At 35.3% G+C, this 15,951-nt stretch overlaps 1 protein-coding gene and 1 long non-coding RNA gene across 6 annotated transcripts; one reads left to right on the forward strand and one right to left on the reverse strand.

Moving 5' to 3' along the window:
- Positions 1-1,597: 1,597 nt before the first annotated feature.
- LOC104224877 (lysine--tRNA ligase) lies at positions 1,598-9,224 on the reverse strand. Its single transcript, XM_009776598.2, has 16 exons — positions 9,001-9,224; positions 8,523-8,694; positions 8,337-8,430; positions 7,572-7,657; positions 6,873-6,982; positions 6,743-6,805; positions 6,499-6,624; positions 6,115-6,397; positions 5,907-6,003; positions 5,671-5,827; positions 4,006-4,149; positions 3,849-3,917; positions 3,589-3,732; positions 3,106-3,161; positions 2,036-2,112; positions 1,598-1,831 (listed from the first exon to the last, which is right to left on the reverse strand). The coding sequence occupies exons 1-16, from the start codon at positions 9,121-9,123 to the stop codon at positions 1,794-1,796; spliced, it is 1,839 nt and encodes a 612-aa protein (XP_009774900.2). The 5' UTR covers positions 9,124-9,224; the 3' UTR covers positions 1,598-1,793.
- A 279-nt stretch (positions 9,225-9,503) lies between these two features.
- LOC104224878 (uncharacterized) lies at positions 9,504-15,890 on the forward strand. Of its 5 annotated transcripts, none has more exons than XR_011403625.1 (6): positions 9,504-10,453; positions 10,565-10,626; positions 10,777-10,936; positions 11,025-14,874; positions 14,970-15,026; positions 15,632-15,890. It is a non-coding gene; the product is annotated as an uncharacterized lncRNA (long non-coding RNA). The 5 variants fall into 5 exon arrangements; XR_011403624.1 differs by having other exon boundaries at positions 9,505-10,453; positions 10,565-10,619; XR_011403623.1 differs by having other exon boundaries at positions 9,504-10,619; positions 11,013-14,874.
- The last annotated feature ends 61 nt before the right edge of the window (positions 15,891-15,951 follow it).

A 15,951-nucleotide genomic window follows, 5' to 3' on the forward strand; every position in this document is an offset into this window, starting at 1 on the left:
AAGGCACCGGGTGCCCGTCGCGGCCTATCGGTTTGGATCGTGATATTCAGCCTTCAAACTAACTGAAACATGTGCACTGCACATGGTCTAGCTTCCACAACATATGCATAGCACACTTTTTTGTAGTCACATGTTTTGCACACTTGTTCCACAGCTTTTCCCACACTTTGTCTTGTCTGCCTTGCCTTGTCTTTTTGGACCATGCCTCGCACATATATCTCATGACAATGCTCTTGTCACAGCCTTGCCGTCCCACTGACCTGAACGCATGCCTTTGTCAAGTGCCATGCGCCTGCCTACCTTGATCTTCCATAGTCGCCGCCCACAACCAAGGCTGCCTTGCCATCACTCAAGGCTCCTTATCCAGCTGACCTGCCAAAGTCAGGGGCGGATCTACATGCTAATTTTGGGTGCTCAAGCACCCATTATCTTTGATAAGATTTAGTAAATTTGTATAGGTAATTATAAAAATATTTAAGTAAATATTGATTGAGCACCCATAACTAAACTCTTTTTTCCTCTTCTTTCAAATTTTTTATCAGTGAGCACCCACGATTTTAAAATCCTGGATCCGCCACTGGACAAAGTCCATGCACTAACTTAGGCACGCTCCCAGCTCCACACGTTGCTTGTCAAAAACCACATAAGCCCATGTCATAGGGCAATGTACAAGCCTTTGGCATTGGTTCTGCCCGACATCCGTCACGTCTCAACATTAGGGGCCAACACTAGGTCCCGTGGTCCATTCTAGCTCCATTTGCTGTTAAACTATGTTTTTGCGAGTACCACCACAGAATTTAACCTCATTAATATGTAGTTTAACGAGGTTGATGAGCTCAAGTTTTCTGCTGATAACAATCATGGTCCATCTTAGAGAATTAAGAGTTTATATAATTACGATATGGTTATAGGGAGAACCCAAAACAAAACCTGCAGGCGCCAACCTGACCATATAATCATTCAATTTCCTTTACAAAAAATTTCCAGGATAAAGCTTCGTCACTTCTTTTAATCATTTTATTGTGCAATTATTCTTATGTTATATTATCCTATTTTGCCAAATTACGATACAATTGTAAACATGTTAAGGCTACAGATGTACAGAAAGAGCACTTAAATCAAAATCTCCATTGAGAGCACTATCACACCATTGCTAGAGCAAAATTTTATACCAATGGGCTAATGGAAAGTGAACCACTAATACAAAAATCCATGACCAAACCTAAGACCGCTTGTCTGAAGTTACTTGGAAGGTTTGAAGCAAGTTAACTTGGATTTGGTCTTTAGTTGAAGAATTAACCTATAAAACAAAATCCATGACCAAACCTATGAGTTAGAGCACTAATAGAAGACTCCAAACCGAGAGCCAAAAGAAATTACGAATACCACATCAATAGACCTGGATGAGTTTTGATTTTTTTTTCTTGGTAACTTATTACCTATTACAAACTCTTTCTAGCGCCTTTGATGTTTTATCCATATCACTATGGTTATAAACTTAAAAAACATTAACGGAATTAAGAACAGAAGCAGGATAGCATCATCACTTTCTGAGTCTTGTGTACGTGTTGTGTGTGTAATACATGCACATCACATATGGAATAAAAGAAGACATAATAATAGAGCGTACATTACATCTAAAAGGATTTGATGACCAAAGTTTCCAATACTAACAAATTAAGGCTAGCATTTGCCATACAATTGACAATTATCATAAATCAAAACGTCAAAAAGATAGTGCAAAAAGAAGCTACTCCAGGAGCAGCAGAAACTCAACGCCAAATATATGATCTTCACTTCATTGTGAGCTGTGACACCTGCTTTTCCACATCTGTACCAATGCATGAGCACGTTAGTAGGTAGTTCTCTCCTGAAGACACAAATTTACGCATGCCAAAGCTGAAGTGAGGACATGAAAAGTTATGACTACATGCAGAGGCAAAAACGAAAACGCTCATAGGCTTCCCAGCCTCGACAGTCAAACGGGGAAAAAAGGAAGTCAGGCATTATCTACCAGTCTACCATATTTATCTACCTTGTGTTGTAGGTCCATCCTGAGGTTTTGCTTGTCCATCGTGAAGCTTGGCAGATTCCTCCTGAGGCTTTTTATTGCTGGGATGGAGAAAAGAAAACTCAATAAAATGTGTGAATGTAATAAATAGTTGAATGGAAAAGCACATGAGATATGTCTTAGAAATGCAATAAGCCTCTTTATGGAACATTTCATTCTTGCTCTTTTTAGACCGTCGAATGATGACATTATATTCTATTCCACAAAGTCGCAACACAGACTTTAAAAACTTGTGTAAACCGTATAGTTTCTGCATTTTCTACTTTCCATCAAGGCTACAAAGTACACAGCAAGTTAACTTAGATTATATCTTGAAAAAGCAACCCCTTCAGAACACCACCTATTTCTCCACTATAATAAAAGGAAAAAAAGGTTTTGGCAGCTTGAACCTTGCCGCAGACAAAAGCTTGATATTTTGATATGGATAAAGGGGAAGGCCCATCATCCACTGAGTTTTGAACCATTTGCCGCGGGCCCTCCGGCTTTTCTCGATTATCAGGAAAAAGAAGAGGTGTTTATAGCTTTTCTTTCAAAGCTCCCAACTCATGCCAAGCATTCTTCTCTTAGTTATCAATATTATTCCACCAAATAAAGACTCAACGTCACATGCATAACGTAATGAAAAATATTTATCTATGAGAATTTTAAATATGTTTCACTGGCAGCTAACCCTTGCTCAAACATAAGATTATTACAGAAATTTATAAGCAAATTTTTCTTGTTTCCTACAGCTAAGCGGAGACGATTTTAGCACCACCAAGAACAACCTAGTGAATTATTTTGAAAAGATTCCTCAAAAGTAGGTCACCCAAAGCCATTGCTTGGTCAACCTAGTGAATCATTAACATGGATATTATTTACAATCAATGATAGTGTTGTCCAGCGCAGCTTTCATGCGCCCGACTATTGCACACGGGAAGTAACTCCACCTACCAAGACTAAAGATATTCAATTGATCTGTCAGTTTACTAGGTTTAATATCACACTAATGCCCGCAAATATCATTCAAAGGACAGAATGGAGCAAATATTTACCTTTCCTTGGAAGGTGGCTCATCCTGTGGTTTCATGGCTGGAAAGAGTAGAACTTCCTGTTGAACAAATTATAACAAGGGAAAGAAAAAAAAGATTTCAGTATCTAATTTAAATGATAGGAAACACTAGCTTTCTCAAAACGAAATCACAATAAAAGGAGAGTGAGCGAAAATGCAAAGATAACACTAAGCTGGTAAATGACCAGCCCTACCCTAGTGGCCTGTTCTCCGAATGCCTCCTCTCCATCCATTTAGAAATGGATGTGAAATATTTTCATCTCTTTAATTCTAGTTGTTCAATTCCTTGTTGTTATTGCTTCTGCATTTACTTCTCAAATTCCTACTCTAGTTTGGATTCCCGGCCTAGTTGTTATCAAAACAACAACCCATTCCCCAGCCAAAGTGGATACTCTTAACATTCCGAGATAGAGTGGAACTAAGTGGTCATTCCTTACTAACAAAGAAAACAAGTGAAGGCACAAACCTTGATGTTTTGTGAATCTGTTAACAACATTGCAAGTCGGTCAATACCCAATCCCCAACCACCAGTAGGAGGTAATCCATATTCAAGAGCTGTACAAAAGTTCTCATCCAGTGCCATAGCTTCATCGTCACCTGATTGTCGGTCCTGAATTGACATTAATCATGCTAAAATAAGTAGTGGCGCATAATAGAAATGACACAACAAGATGAACACAACACAAACACAACAAACAAATCAGGATGCAGTCTTCCCACAGATACCTTGAGTTGATCAGCAAAACGCTGGCGTTGGACAACAGGGTCATTCAATTCAGTGTATGCATTGCAAAGCTGTCAAGTTATTTAACAGAGAAAAAGCACATTACAGCTTGTATTGGGAGTGCTAAAAACAGTTTGAAAGACTTGACAGAATACATACTTCGTGCTTGTTAATAAACAATTCAAAACGTTCTGTCAGGCCTGGTTTCAATCTATGCCACTTTGCCAAAGGACTCATTATCTCTGGATGGTTGATGATAAAAGCAGGGTTAACACATGTCTCCTCCAGAAAGTTCCCTACAAGCTGAATTCACAACAAAGATGAAGGAGAATTATTAGCAATGTTAGAAAGCTTCTTAGGTGAAAAAACTGGTAATAAATAGCAGTAATGTAGTGCCAAAAGAATGAGAACACCGACTCCCATAAATACATGTTTTTTGATGTATCACCAATAAATGTACAACAGGAAATAACTTTAAACATTTCTGGAGATGATATGCAAAAAGGCAAACATACAGCAAAATGATTCACATATTACTCAAAGTTAGATGCAAAAAAAGCAGACATACACCAAATTGATTCACAACCAATTTAACAATGAGGCTCCAACTAGGGATATCATATTTAACGATTCACGAAAATCTCTATAACCAATAACACATAATACAAAATAAATGACACAAATATTGCAGGATATTAACACTAAGATAGCACTAAAATGCCAGCAATCCTTTTCATCTCTATTTATTTCTTCTAACATATGATAGGTAGGGGTGTTCACGGTTTGACGGAAAACTGATCCAAACCGAAAACCGAACCAAACCGATTAAGTAAACCGATATTTTTCTTGATTTGGATTGGTTTTGGTTTTAAATTTTAAAAACCGATAATATTTGGTTTGGTTTTGGTTCTATTTTAAAAAACCGAAAAATAAACCGAACCAAACCGATTAATTATATACAATATAATATCTTTTTGTAAATAATTTAAATATTTTATGCATTTTAATTGTTATTTTGAATTTTGGTTTATCCTTTTATATCTTAAAAGATTGCCTAAAAAACAATAGGACTCGACCAATTTTCTTTTCATTAAGAGACTCTAATTCTATAACCCTCCGCACATACTTTTGCCTAACAGAAGAGTTAAAAAAAACCACCACAACAGTAAAGAAAGCAAATTCAAATTGCAAGACAACAATGGCTAAAGCTTGAGAAAGCAAACTTTTCGTTTGTTTTTTGTTCATTTCTTTCATATAAAGAGGTAAATAAACTTTCAGTTCTGAAAGAAATATATAAAAAAAGCATAAATTTAGCAAATTATTTTCAGATTGTTGTCTAGCGTTGTTTTACTATTATCGACTTATCATTAGCTTACTGAGAACCGAAAAACCGAACCAAACCAACAACAATCAAAACCGATGGTTTGTATTTAATTTGGTTTGGTTTTGGTTTTAAAATTTAAAAAACCGATTAAATTGGTTTGGTTTTGGTTTTAATCAAAAACCGACCAAACCGAACCGTAACACGATTGATAGGTCGCATTCCTCTTTTTTTTTTAAACATCTTTTTTGGTCTAATTTTTCCACACTGCCCTCTCTCTTTCTTTACCCTGACCTTCTGCTGCATCATGTAGGGGTTCTCGTGGAGAGAACAGAAGTGGATGTCCTCGTCCATAAGAACCCCTTTCCTCTATTCATCTGAAGCCAAAGCCCCGAAACTGAAAAAGATTCCTGAGCATCACAATATTGCACTAGACACATAAGACAAGTTTCTAGATTGCATCTGTAAGAATTGGCTACAATAAGAGATAAGGAAAAAAATACTTTATCAAGTAATCTAGCTGTTGTTTGAGGAGGAGGACATTTGATCTCAAGCTTTGCACAAGCGTCTATGAGATATTTGTTAGCTTCAACACTTGAGAGATCCTTGGGTATATTTAAGTTTGCAACCTTCTCCAATTCCTCTACCATATCAATCCGTCTGCAAAAGCAAACAGCATAAGTATCTTGGTGCATTGAAAACAAAAGCAGAACACGACATAATAGAAGAGCTTCCAAACCTGAAGGGAGGAGTGAAGTCAATCTCAATGGGGTCATTCTCCAGCCCCTTTGCATGATACTTGATTATATAGCCACCTGTAAGTTCCTTCACCATCCCTGTTCATGTATTGTTAGAAAGATAAACTATAACAGAATAAATAAAACGAAAAGACTAAATATACATAAGCTTCCACTACAATATTTGGATCCCAGTTTTTTGGTACTGACCACTTAGCATTTTTTCAGTTAGATCCATCAAGTCATTGTAATCCGCATATGCCATATAGAACTCGCAAGTGGTGAATTCAGGATTGTGTGTCAAGTCAATTCCCTCATTTCTGAATTGTTTCCCAATCTCATAGACACGATCCAATCCACCAACAACCAGCTCTTTAAGATATAGTTCAGGAGCAATACGCATGAAAAGCCTCATATTCAAATCATTGTGGTGGGTCACAAATGGGCGTGCAGCTGCTCCACCAGCAATCATGTTCATCATGGGGGTCTCTACCTGTTACAAATAGGATTACGTATTTTAACTAATTTTATTCAAGCTAAGCTCATAATCTCAAATGAAAAAAGGTAAAGTAAAACAACTTCATAAACACTGACCTCTAAGAAGTCACGATTATCAAGAAAGCTACGAATATAAGTTATGATCTTTGCTCGGGTCTTAAATATGTGCCGAATCTCTAAGTTCAGCATCAAATCCAAATAACGCTGTCTATATCGGGTTTCCTGGACGTAAAGAATAAATGAGCCACAACACAGCAGAGGCATAAAATCTTTTAAAAGGAAATAGGAAGAAAGCAAGGCAATTGACAAAAGAAACTTTATGAAGAAAATAAAGGCATACCTGATCTTTCAAAACATATGTATCTGGATTTCGGCCACTTCCCGGGACCCATGCTTCAATTTTCTGCAGTACAATCAGATACCGTTCAATTAAACTGGTCTTAGACACAATGCAAAAAAAATTAGCTGACCTTAGTCGTATCCGTCTGGGCACCTTTCTGCCGTGGCATCATATGAAGACAATGAGACAACACTTCGAATGATTTGGGAAAAATACTCAGCTCTCCCCGTTTACTCTTTCCTGATGAATGAGGTAAGAAGAATTAGAAGAATATATTACTAAAACAAACATCGGTATTATCATCTTCTGCAGCCTGGGATATTTGCATAAACTACACCATGTCAAGAAAGATATTCACCTAGAAATTGTGGTGCAGACAATAGTATTCGAAGTGAGAAACTATGGCAAAACCCAGAATCCTAAGTGCACGTAAACACAAGAAATGTTTTATATTCAACATTAATGCTAAAATGATATCTGTTTATAGCTTTTTACTAGTCCTTTGAGTTCTTATAAGGAGGAACTTTGTACAACTAAGCTATTCTAGAAATTTTTGGCCTATGACTGAAGTAACAGTGAGGCGTGAGAGTACAGCAATACAGGATACCACCATAATGACTTTTCTAAGATTCAGGGATTGCAGGATAAGTTAACACCTTTTTGTTTTCAGTACCTTTCTCCTATATTAATCTATGGTGCTTAAGCATGTGAAGGAGTGATAATGAGAGCAACTTTTCTCTTCCAACGAAACTTGTTTTTCTAACACCATGACCAAATCTATCACAGAGAACATCTGCCATAAACTAAGAAGACCTAGCGAATCCCAAACCTGGACACCCAGTAATTCCGACAATATCTCCACGCTTCACACCAGAATGAAATTTAATAAACACGTCTTCATTCAATTCAGAATCCCTGCACATACATCAAAGCATAATACTTCTCAGTGATAAAAAGTAACTTGATCACTTAAGCAATTCAACAAACACAAGGGTCTTAAGACCAGAATTTCACAACGACGCACTGAAACTGTTGATGATGCCACTGATTCAGCCATGAAGTTTCAAACATGTTATAATCACATTTACAGAATATTGGTTTATGCATTTCCTAGATCTATAGCCTATGGTACAAAAACAAAAGGATAACAAAGATCAAATACCTCCCTTTGGCTCCAACGGACAACTATTCCCAAAAGGCACTTACTAGGTTGTCTTGGCCATTTACGGCTTTTTTGTAATAGATTCAAATAAATATAAGGAACAATTAAGATAAAGATATAAAGTTGTAAGAATGCATCCCAGGAGGAACTGGATGCCTCGAAGTTATGACTAGAACTATAACAGATGCTGTAATTTTTCTAGGAAGATTGAAGGAGATTTATGTAAAGAAGGAGAAATATCCCCCCCCCCCCAAATACTGACCAAGAGAAAGCATATGATAGAGTACCACAAAGTCCTTTAATGATGATGAAGAAGAAAGTATCCATATGAAATATAGAGTATGTAGCACTGAGCACACTGGAAGTTCATCCACCTATTCTTGGCATAAATTAAACCCAGAAAACAGCAAAATGATAGAGTAATATAACCACCTCGCACTTGCCATAACTTGAACTTTGGCACCTCCACCATGTAAATCATAGAAAAGCAGCTTTGCAGAAGACGAGCGTTTATTCATTATCCTTCCTGCACAAAAACCACAATTATAGCACAAAAACCACAATTATAGACGCAAGTTTTTTATTTTAAAAAACTAAGCAAAATGCTGTAATATTTACCAGCCAAGGACACTTCATCAGCGGAATGAGCTCCGCTCTCTAAAACTCCATATTTCTTCACATAATCAGGGATAGACAACAATTCAACTTTGTGTTCGAATTTGTGTGGGTAAGGATTCTTCCCGGTTGCCTTCTCAGCCTCAAGTGCTTTCAGCCTATTTTCAAAGTATTGCTGCAAACCAAACCCACAATTAAATTCAGAATTATGGGATGTGCTTTCTTAGAATATATCCAAAAAGAAAAAACTTAGACAAATATCCCACCTCTTACTCTTTAGCAATCTAACACTTAAAACACTATTGTCAACTTTTAACATTGGAAAAATATTACAAAAAATTCCCTGTATCCTTATCATTCTTATAAACAAACAAATATTACCTATTTTTATACCCAAAAAAAACTAAAACATTTTTTTCAGAAAAAAGTTACTGCATAACCAAAAACCAAAAAGTTAATAGAAAAGGGGAAATGGAGTCACCGTTGGATCCATGTCCTCATCACCGGCTGCAGCATGCTTTTGAGACTGAGTGCTTGGCTTGTTTTCAGATTTCCCCTTCTTGTCCTTGTTTTCAGATTTCCCCTTCTTTTCTGGGTTCTCCATTTGACTCCGACTAGAAGAATTAAACCCTGTTGCGCTGAAACCTGAAACAGAGTAGGGATATGGCTTTATGGAGGCTAGGGTTTAAGCGTTACGCCTTTTTTTCCTTTTAATAAATTAAGATTTAAATTCTATTTATTTATTTTTTTTAACTACTATATATATAATAAGTGAAGGTTGAATGGTACGACGAAGGGCATTCTCGTTATTAAATCGAAAGTGAGGGCTGATACTAATAACTTACAGGTGTCCATTGTAAATACCACCACATGGGTTCACCCTTTTGTCTTCTCTTTCATATGATATATGATATGATAAAAGCCGTCATTTTTAGAGGGCGTTTGGGTGAGCTAATAAGCTAGTCACATTACTTATAAGTGTTTTTGGTTTATTTACGCGTTTGATAAAGTTAAAAGTGCTTATAAGCCAAAAGCCATAATTTGGTATCCCAACTTATCAAATTTTAGGTTATAAACATTTTAGGTTTGACCAAAATATTTACTATTCTATACCTAAAATAATTTATTTTAAAACAAAACTTTGGTATACTAAATCAGCTAAGGTAAGTCAAACAGGCTCTTACAGTTCTCTTCATTCCCATCTCTCTCTTCCTGGTAAGTGGTTCTTCTTCACTTTTCGGTTTTGCTCTTATTTTAATTTTCTGGTTTGGTTTTATAATTTTTTCTTAATCTTTTGAAGATGGTCACTCTATTCTGAAACACAGGAATTTGATTTTCACCTCCCTTTCCGTTTGTTCTTCTTCCTCTACAAAATTAAAATTTATGATTATGTCTGGTTTGAACACAAGTCACAGGAATAGAGCCACGTGTTTGTAAAATTTTAGTAAATGTTTACTCTAAGACATTAACTTTGAGATGGACTTTCTACTAAAAAAATGAGAAATGCACACATACGAAGAAAATAGTTTTCTGTTTGTTCTTTTAGCTATGCAGGCCTTCACACATTCTCTTCTTATTCGTTGGAATAGCTAGCATATTTTTTACCAGAGATTTGGGATTCGGCTGAAGTTCTTTGCCGGTCCACCTTTGCTAAGAGAGAGAACAATAACATGAACACATGCATAGTCATATTGTCATCTCTAGAAACCCAAATGTTTGACACTATTAGTACTTGTATTCTTTTCATCTTTTTTCCTTTTTCTATTTTTACACCCCAAATATGGGAGATTATTAATATGGAGATGTGGAGATAGCAAGGAGTTTTGAGGTTTATAGTTGGCGGGACACAAAATAAGGTAATCCTAGCTTGATTCTTTGGTTGCCAGTTGGGTAAGGCGCAATTTGATTTTATACAGAAGGACTTCTAAATTCAGGTTGTTCTATCCTCAAAGATTCATTCTGCAATGTGCGGTTGTAACTGTTTGGATTTAATGTCTTCAATTTTATTAGTTGGAATATGATAGCCTTGCAATTTTGATGGACAGATTTTTTAAGAAAGCACATGTACTCAAGAGGGAAAAGATGAGCACCTCTTTAACGGTAAGAGGTAATTTTCGCATTTTGTTTCGCATTATTGAACTATGAATGGTTTTTCATAGTGCGTTTGTCCAAATAATATTCATCACATGTTGTTCTGATAGTTTTATACTTCTGCAAAGTATTATCGTTTTGTTCATGTTGTTCTATCTTTTCACAGTTCATGGGATCCCATTTTTGAGGTGAAAAAGTTCCAAAATGGGAATAAAGATGGTGCTCCGAAGATATTGGCGCTAGGATTTGTGATGTATTCCTCCTCAATTACACATACATTGCCACCTTTTACAACAAAACTTCAGAGGCTCATTTGTAACTTGAAGGTAGTCTTTTTCGGAAACTTGACAAAATTTCTGTTCAAGATTATGTTTTAATCACGCATCAAAGTGAAACTTTCAGTCTTTTGCATAGATTGTTCTAACATGGAGAGGTTACTACTCAAGCTGATATTGAAATCTAATCAGTGGAATGAGGTATTTTATGCAAAGACTACTCTTTTTGCCCCTGATTTTTGGTAGTCGTGATCGTGACCTATTTGACAATGTTGAACATAAGTTTGCAAGGTCGTTATTGTTGACATATAACTTCTCTCAGGTCTTTCTTCTTTGCTTCTTTGTCTGTGCATGTGTTTGTTATTGTGCTTTGTGTGAATTGGTTTGTAATTTGTTTCTTAACTCAACATGCAAGGAAAACCAAAAGTGAAAACTGGTTGGAGTAAAAAATATAGATTTATACTGTGTGAAATTGGTGGCACAATTATTCAAGGTGGGAGCTGGCAGTGGAAAGGCTGGACTAAAGGGGTGTTACAGGACAACACACTAGAGTAATTTTTGTAAATGTTTTCTTTCAAGGTTATAGAGACAGGGGTTAGCAGAAAACACAATAGTACATTAATTTTCTGTTGTTAATTGTTTTTTGATATGGTTCCTTCATTAGCAATTTTTTATCGAAATTTTTTATTATAAAAGAATTATGAAAGTTTTAGGGAAAAACACTCTATTTCCCTATTTGCTTCTTCTCTATAGATACTGAAAAGGGAAAAGAAGTATGAAGATTCAAATAACAATGGCTAGGTGAATGCTTGTAGTTTTTATCTCTTTTGGAAGTTACACATCTGTTAAATATCTATTAGAACATATTGAGAAAGTAAAAAAGTTAAAACCAAAATTCAATTGGAGTTTCAAATGTAAAAATGAGAGAAAATAAAACTTAATTGGAAATGATATCTTCCATGTTTCTGTGGGTGTAGTTTATGATGCTATCCTCATATGATTGTAAATGTATGTTTTCTTAGAAACGATTATATTGTAACAGAGCATTAAATTTGGGCATTAAAGTTCAGTGTCATATAAGTCGAAAGTGATTGAACTGTCTTTTCAAGAGGGACTTATTTTCATCAAATAAAATATTGCATTAGTGAATGTATTATGTGCGTGGTTGTTATATTCTTCCCCAATTTTCTGAGATTTTAGCATCTTATTTGTTTGTAAATTGCTCTTTAGGATACTTTTGACCTCTTATTGATTTGTCTTTGGAAGGAGACAGTAATAGTGTAATATGAATAATAGAAAGAAATTATCAATGTCTTTGACTATATGTGCATTTCAAACAAAGTCAATATTAGTCTTATTGGTCAAAATATTGCTTCGTGGGTATCTCTTTTAATGTATGCCTACCTAATCTGGAACATGACCAAGGGATTCTTCTGAAATCCTACTAAAGTTATGCTACTTTATAGGGCACTGGTTATTGTCTAGCAATGTAAACTTTTAATGCACACTTGTTCTGTAGGAGCCTCTTATCATTTGGATTGTGTGTCATCTGCTATTAACATGTGGCCTTCCAATATTTTGTTCGGACTTTTCACTTTGGCTAAGCAAATTTTGTGAAAATTTGCTGATTTTAGTGTATTTTCTTTGTCGCTTAAGGAAAAATAACGACCGCTACAGGTACACTTATGTCAAAAAACTATATGAACCATATAACAAATTAATATGGAGTCAGCTCTCTCTCTTTCTCCGGTGTGTATAAAGAGATCAGTCACTCGCCATTTTACATTGCAAGCAATGTTTGAGTAGTTATAAGGCATGAAATATTTTGTAATCTTTCTATACTCTTAAGGAGCTACTCTTTTCTACTCTGTTCCACTGAATCTTTCTGCATCCCTCTGTCTGGTGAATTTTTAAGTCATTTATTTCTTTTGGTACTCTTAACTTAGAAATAATTCTTTCCGCTGCAATTTATTCTCATGAATACACAAATTTTTGATGTGATATTGTCTTAGCTCTGATCGTGAATTCATAAGTTCGATAGTGTAAAGTAAGGACCAGACATAGAGGGTCTCGCTGAACCTTTGGGTACTCCTGGAAGAAAAAATTAGATGTAAGGAAAGTAGAGTCGCATATTTAGAGGTGAGTGCCGAAATATGGAGACAAAAGTACAACATACATTAGTAACATCCATGTATGGTGATGAACCAAACAAACATGAAACACTAACTAGAAAATTTCAGGAGGGTAAACTACACAAAAGGCTTTAAATAGTATGCTCTTTCTCCAAATTCTTTCTGGTCACCTGTCCTGGTCAATTGCTGAATATTTCTTCAAAAAAATTGTGGCTCAACTTTCTTTTGGTATTCTTAGATTTTAAATTCTAAATACATGGCATTACTGAATATTTATGATTCATTTAGTTAGAATATAATGATTGCAGTTTTGATTTCACATTTTTTTAAAGTGGAAGTTGATCAAGGTGGGGGAAAAGGCAGAACTGCTTCGGCTCTAAGACGTAATTTTTGCACTTGCTACTCGAGTAGTGGTAGAAGTAAGTCAGAAACGATCAAGCAGGTTCATTAGAACTAATAGCAAAAGATTGAAGGTAGAAATATAATTCTTTCTAAAAGGACCTGCAGTATGAAATAGAGGACAAGTTATTTACTTTCAGCTTATTTTAGACAAAGAAAGATGATTTTTATGTTATACTTATACTAACTTGTGAATTTTTAAGTTAATTTATGGAGCAACAAACGTAAAGAGATATTCAAAGAAAAGAATCAGGCATGAACTACTAAAATAATTAAAAGGGACTAAAAGATTTACCCGAGGTTTCTAATTCCTGGTTCATCGTGCTACCAATTGGGCTGCAAAGCTCAAGCATAATTTTACATGAGGAAAGGGGAAAGAAAAATACATTGGGATTGATAGTGTTTTGGCATAACATGGAAACAAGATGTTGGTCCTAATATGCAGATAGAATCATAATTCATCACAATAATTGAACTCTCCCTTTTATATTGTTCGCCTAAACCGTTGAGTTTTCCACGCGATCACTCTTTAACTTCCCCAACAAGGTCATTAATTTGCAAAGGAAAAATGATTTAGGCCACAATCTTAGAACATATGGTTAAGCTTTCTTCAACCAAGTAGTAGTAGAATTTTTGATAGATAACAGAGACGATTCATACCTGTTTATGCATTATTTAGGTAAATTTTATGAGCATCAATCATTGGTTCTGCTAATTATTTCAACAGGTCTTTTTTATTCATTCTTGAGAGTGAACATGCTATGATATGTTTTAATGTATGTTGATTGATTAGTCCTTGATTGTCTTTCTTACATGTTGCCCTTTAACTACTTTCTACTGACTATCCTGAGTATTTCGGTTGATTTCCACATGAGTTCTCTAAAGAATCATTAAAAATGATAGTCGATTCAAACCTACGATGTCAGGCCCGCGCTGCTATTTTGTTAATCCTTTCTTCTCTGATTAGAAATCAATATGTGCATATGTGTGTAATGTAGACTCTTACACCTTTTCTGCAGCTCTTTAAGGATATTACAATGACATTGAGCTTCCATTACTAACATCATATCCTTCTGAATGTTTAAGTTTTTCTTATTAAGCTATATTGAATGGATAATTATTATTCCTGTAATTGGTAGACACATATTTGATTATTTTCTCCAGCTATTAGTGTTTCCAAGAGTTTATCTCAGCTATCCATGGAGTCGTCTAACTCAAAGACCCAAAGATGATGTTCCTTCTGCTTCTGGTCCTGAAACACCCAAAGCTGCTAAGATATCTTCAACTGATTTTTTTTTGTTTGTATTTTGTCTTTCAAGATCTATGGTGCTTTCCTTTCTTTTTGAAGTTTCTTCCTAAAAGTTCTGATCACTGCCAGTATGGTGACAGCGAAAGAGAAATAGGAATGGTCCAACATCAAGTTCAGAGCAAGATGCACCAGAAACACCAGAACGAAGGGTGGATTTCTGGTTTATCAGCTCTAAAAATTTATTTATTTATCTTCCTTCTATTTATTTATATATTATCGTATACTAATTTAATTTTCTTTATAGACATTAAGGAGATTTGCTCATAATAGAGAGGGAGCACAGGAAATTAGACTCAAAAAGGTAATTATCATTATTTTCTTATAGGTCTGAATTTATCTTCTTCTTTTCTTTATTTTGTGTAGTCGATGTTCTTTGTGTATGTTGTATCTACTGAAAGATCTGGAAAATTCTACCATGACGCATTCTGTTTTCTTTGTCAAGTTCTTCTAATGTTATCATTTGTCAAAACTGTTCTACATGATTGCATTCACTTGCGCTATTTTGATCCTTACATTCAATCTGTCTGGCAACTTGAGACTAGTGGAGATAGAGATACTTCCTGAAAATTTATCCTTTTAACTTTGGGAAAGCAAGATCGTTGATAAATGAATAAAAACCCTTTGCGACTTACACAGGGGGTTATCTTGTATAGCCACACGTGATTAATGCATTACAATATAAATATGGCTTTATTGTACATTATATCAGTTCGATATCCACTAGGTCTACACGTGTGTATGTACATCACTTTAGAGAAATCCTGAGGCTAGCGAGGTATATCTAAATTATGATACATGACCCATCTCTTCTTGGAGTTTGAACTAGATATATGTAAATTTTGATATATAATTCATTTCTTCTGGGTCTGAAGTTTGAACTCAAGTCTCTGTATGACATTATTGCAGGATAATAATTCTTCTAATTTCATTTGGAGACACCTTCTGTAGAAGTGCTTTACAGAGATTGAAGATCAACAAAGAGGAGCAACTCGAAACTTTCTTTTGAAATAGTTCATATTTTATGGACATTCAAGTACTTGATAAAACTGCCTCCATCTTTTGAGATTCTGCTAAAAGCTTGAATTTTTATATTTCTCTTTCTTTTCTTTATGCAATTGGATAAAGATGCAATTTTCTATGAGAAATATCTTCTTGGTATTGATTTTTTTTGTTGTTGGTAATCTTGTAGTTGTACAATAACATAAACTATGTTTGCACGGGCTCAG

This window comes from Nicotiana sylvestris, chromosome 11, assembly GCF_000393655.2.
Source record: "Nicotiana sylvestris chromosome 11, ASM39365v2, whole genome shotgun sequence".
NCBI classification, from domain to species: Eukaryota; Viridiplantae; Streptophyta; class Magnoliopsida; order Solanales; family Solanaceae; genus Nicotiana; species Nicotiana sylvestris.

What these genes read in the sequence shown, in the direction of transcription:
- LOC104224877 (XM_009776598.2), bottom strand. Translation starts at nt 9,123, where the DNA reads ATGGAGAACCCAGAAAAGAAGGGGAAATCTGAAAACAAGGACAAGAAG. An exon ending in TGATGAAGTGTCCTTGGCTG is followed by an intron (nt 8,431 to 8,522) that starts GTAAATATTACA and finishes GTTTTTGTGCAG; the next exon opens with GAAGGATAATGAATAAACGC. An exon ending in CAGCTAGATTACTTGATAAA is followed by an intron (nt 4,150 to 5,670) that starts GTATTTTTTTCC and finishes TTGTGAATTCAG; the next exon opens with CTTGTAGGGAACTTTCTGGA.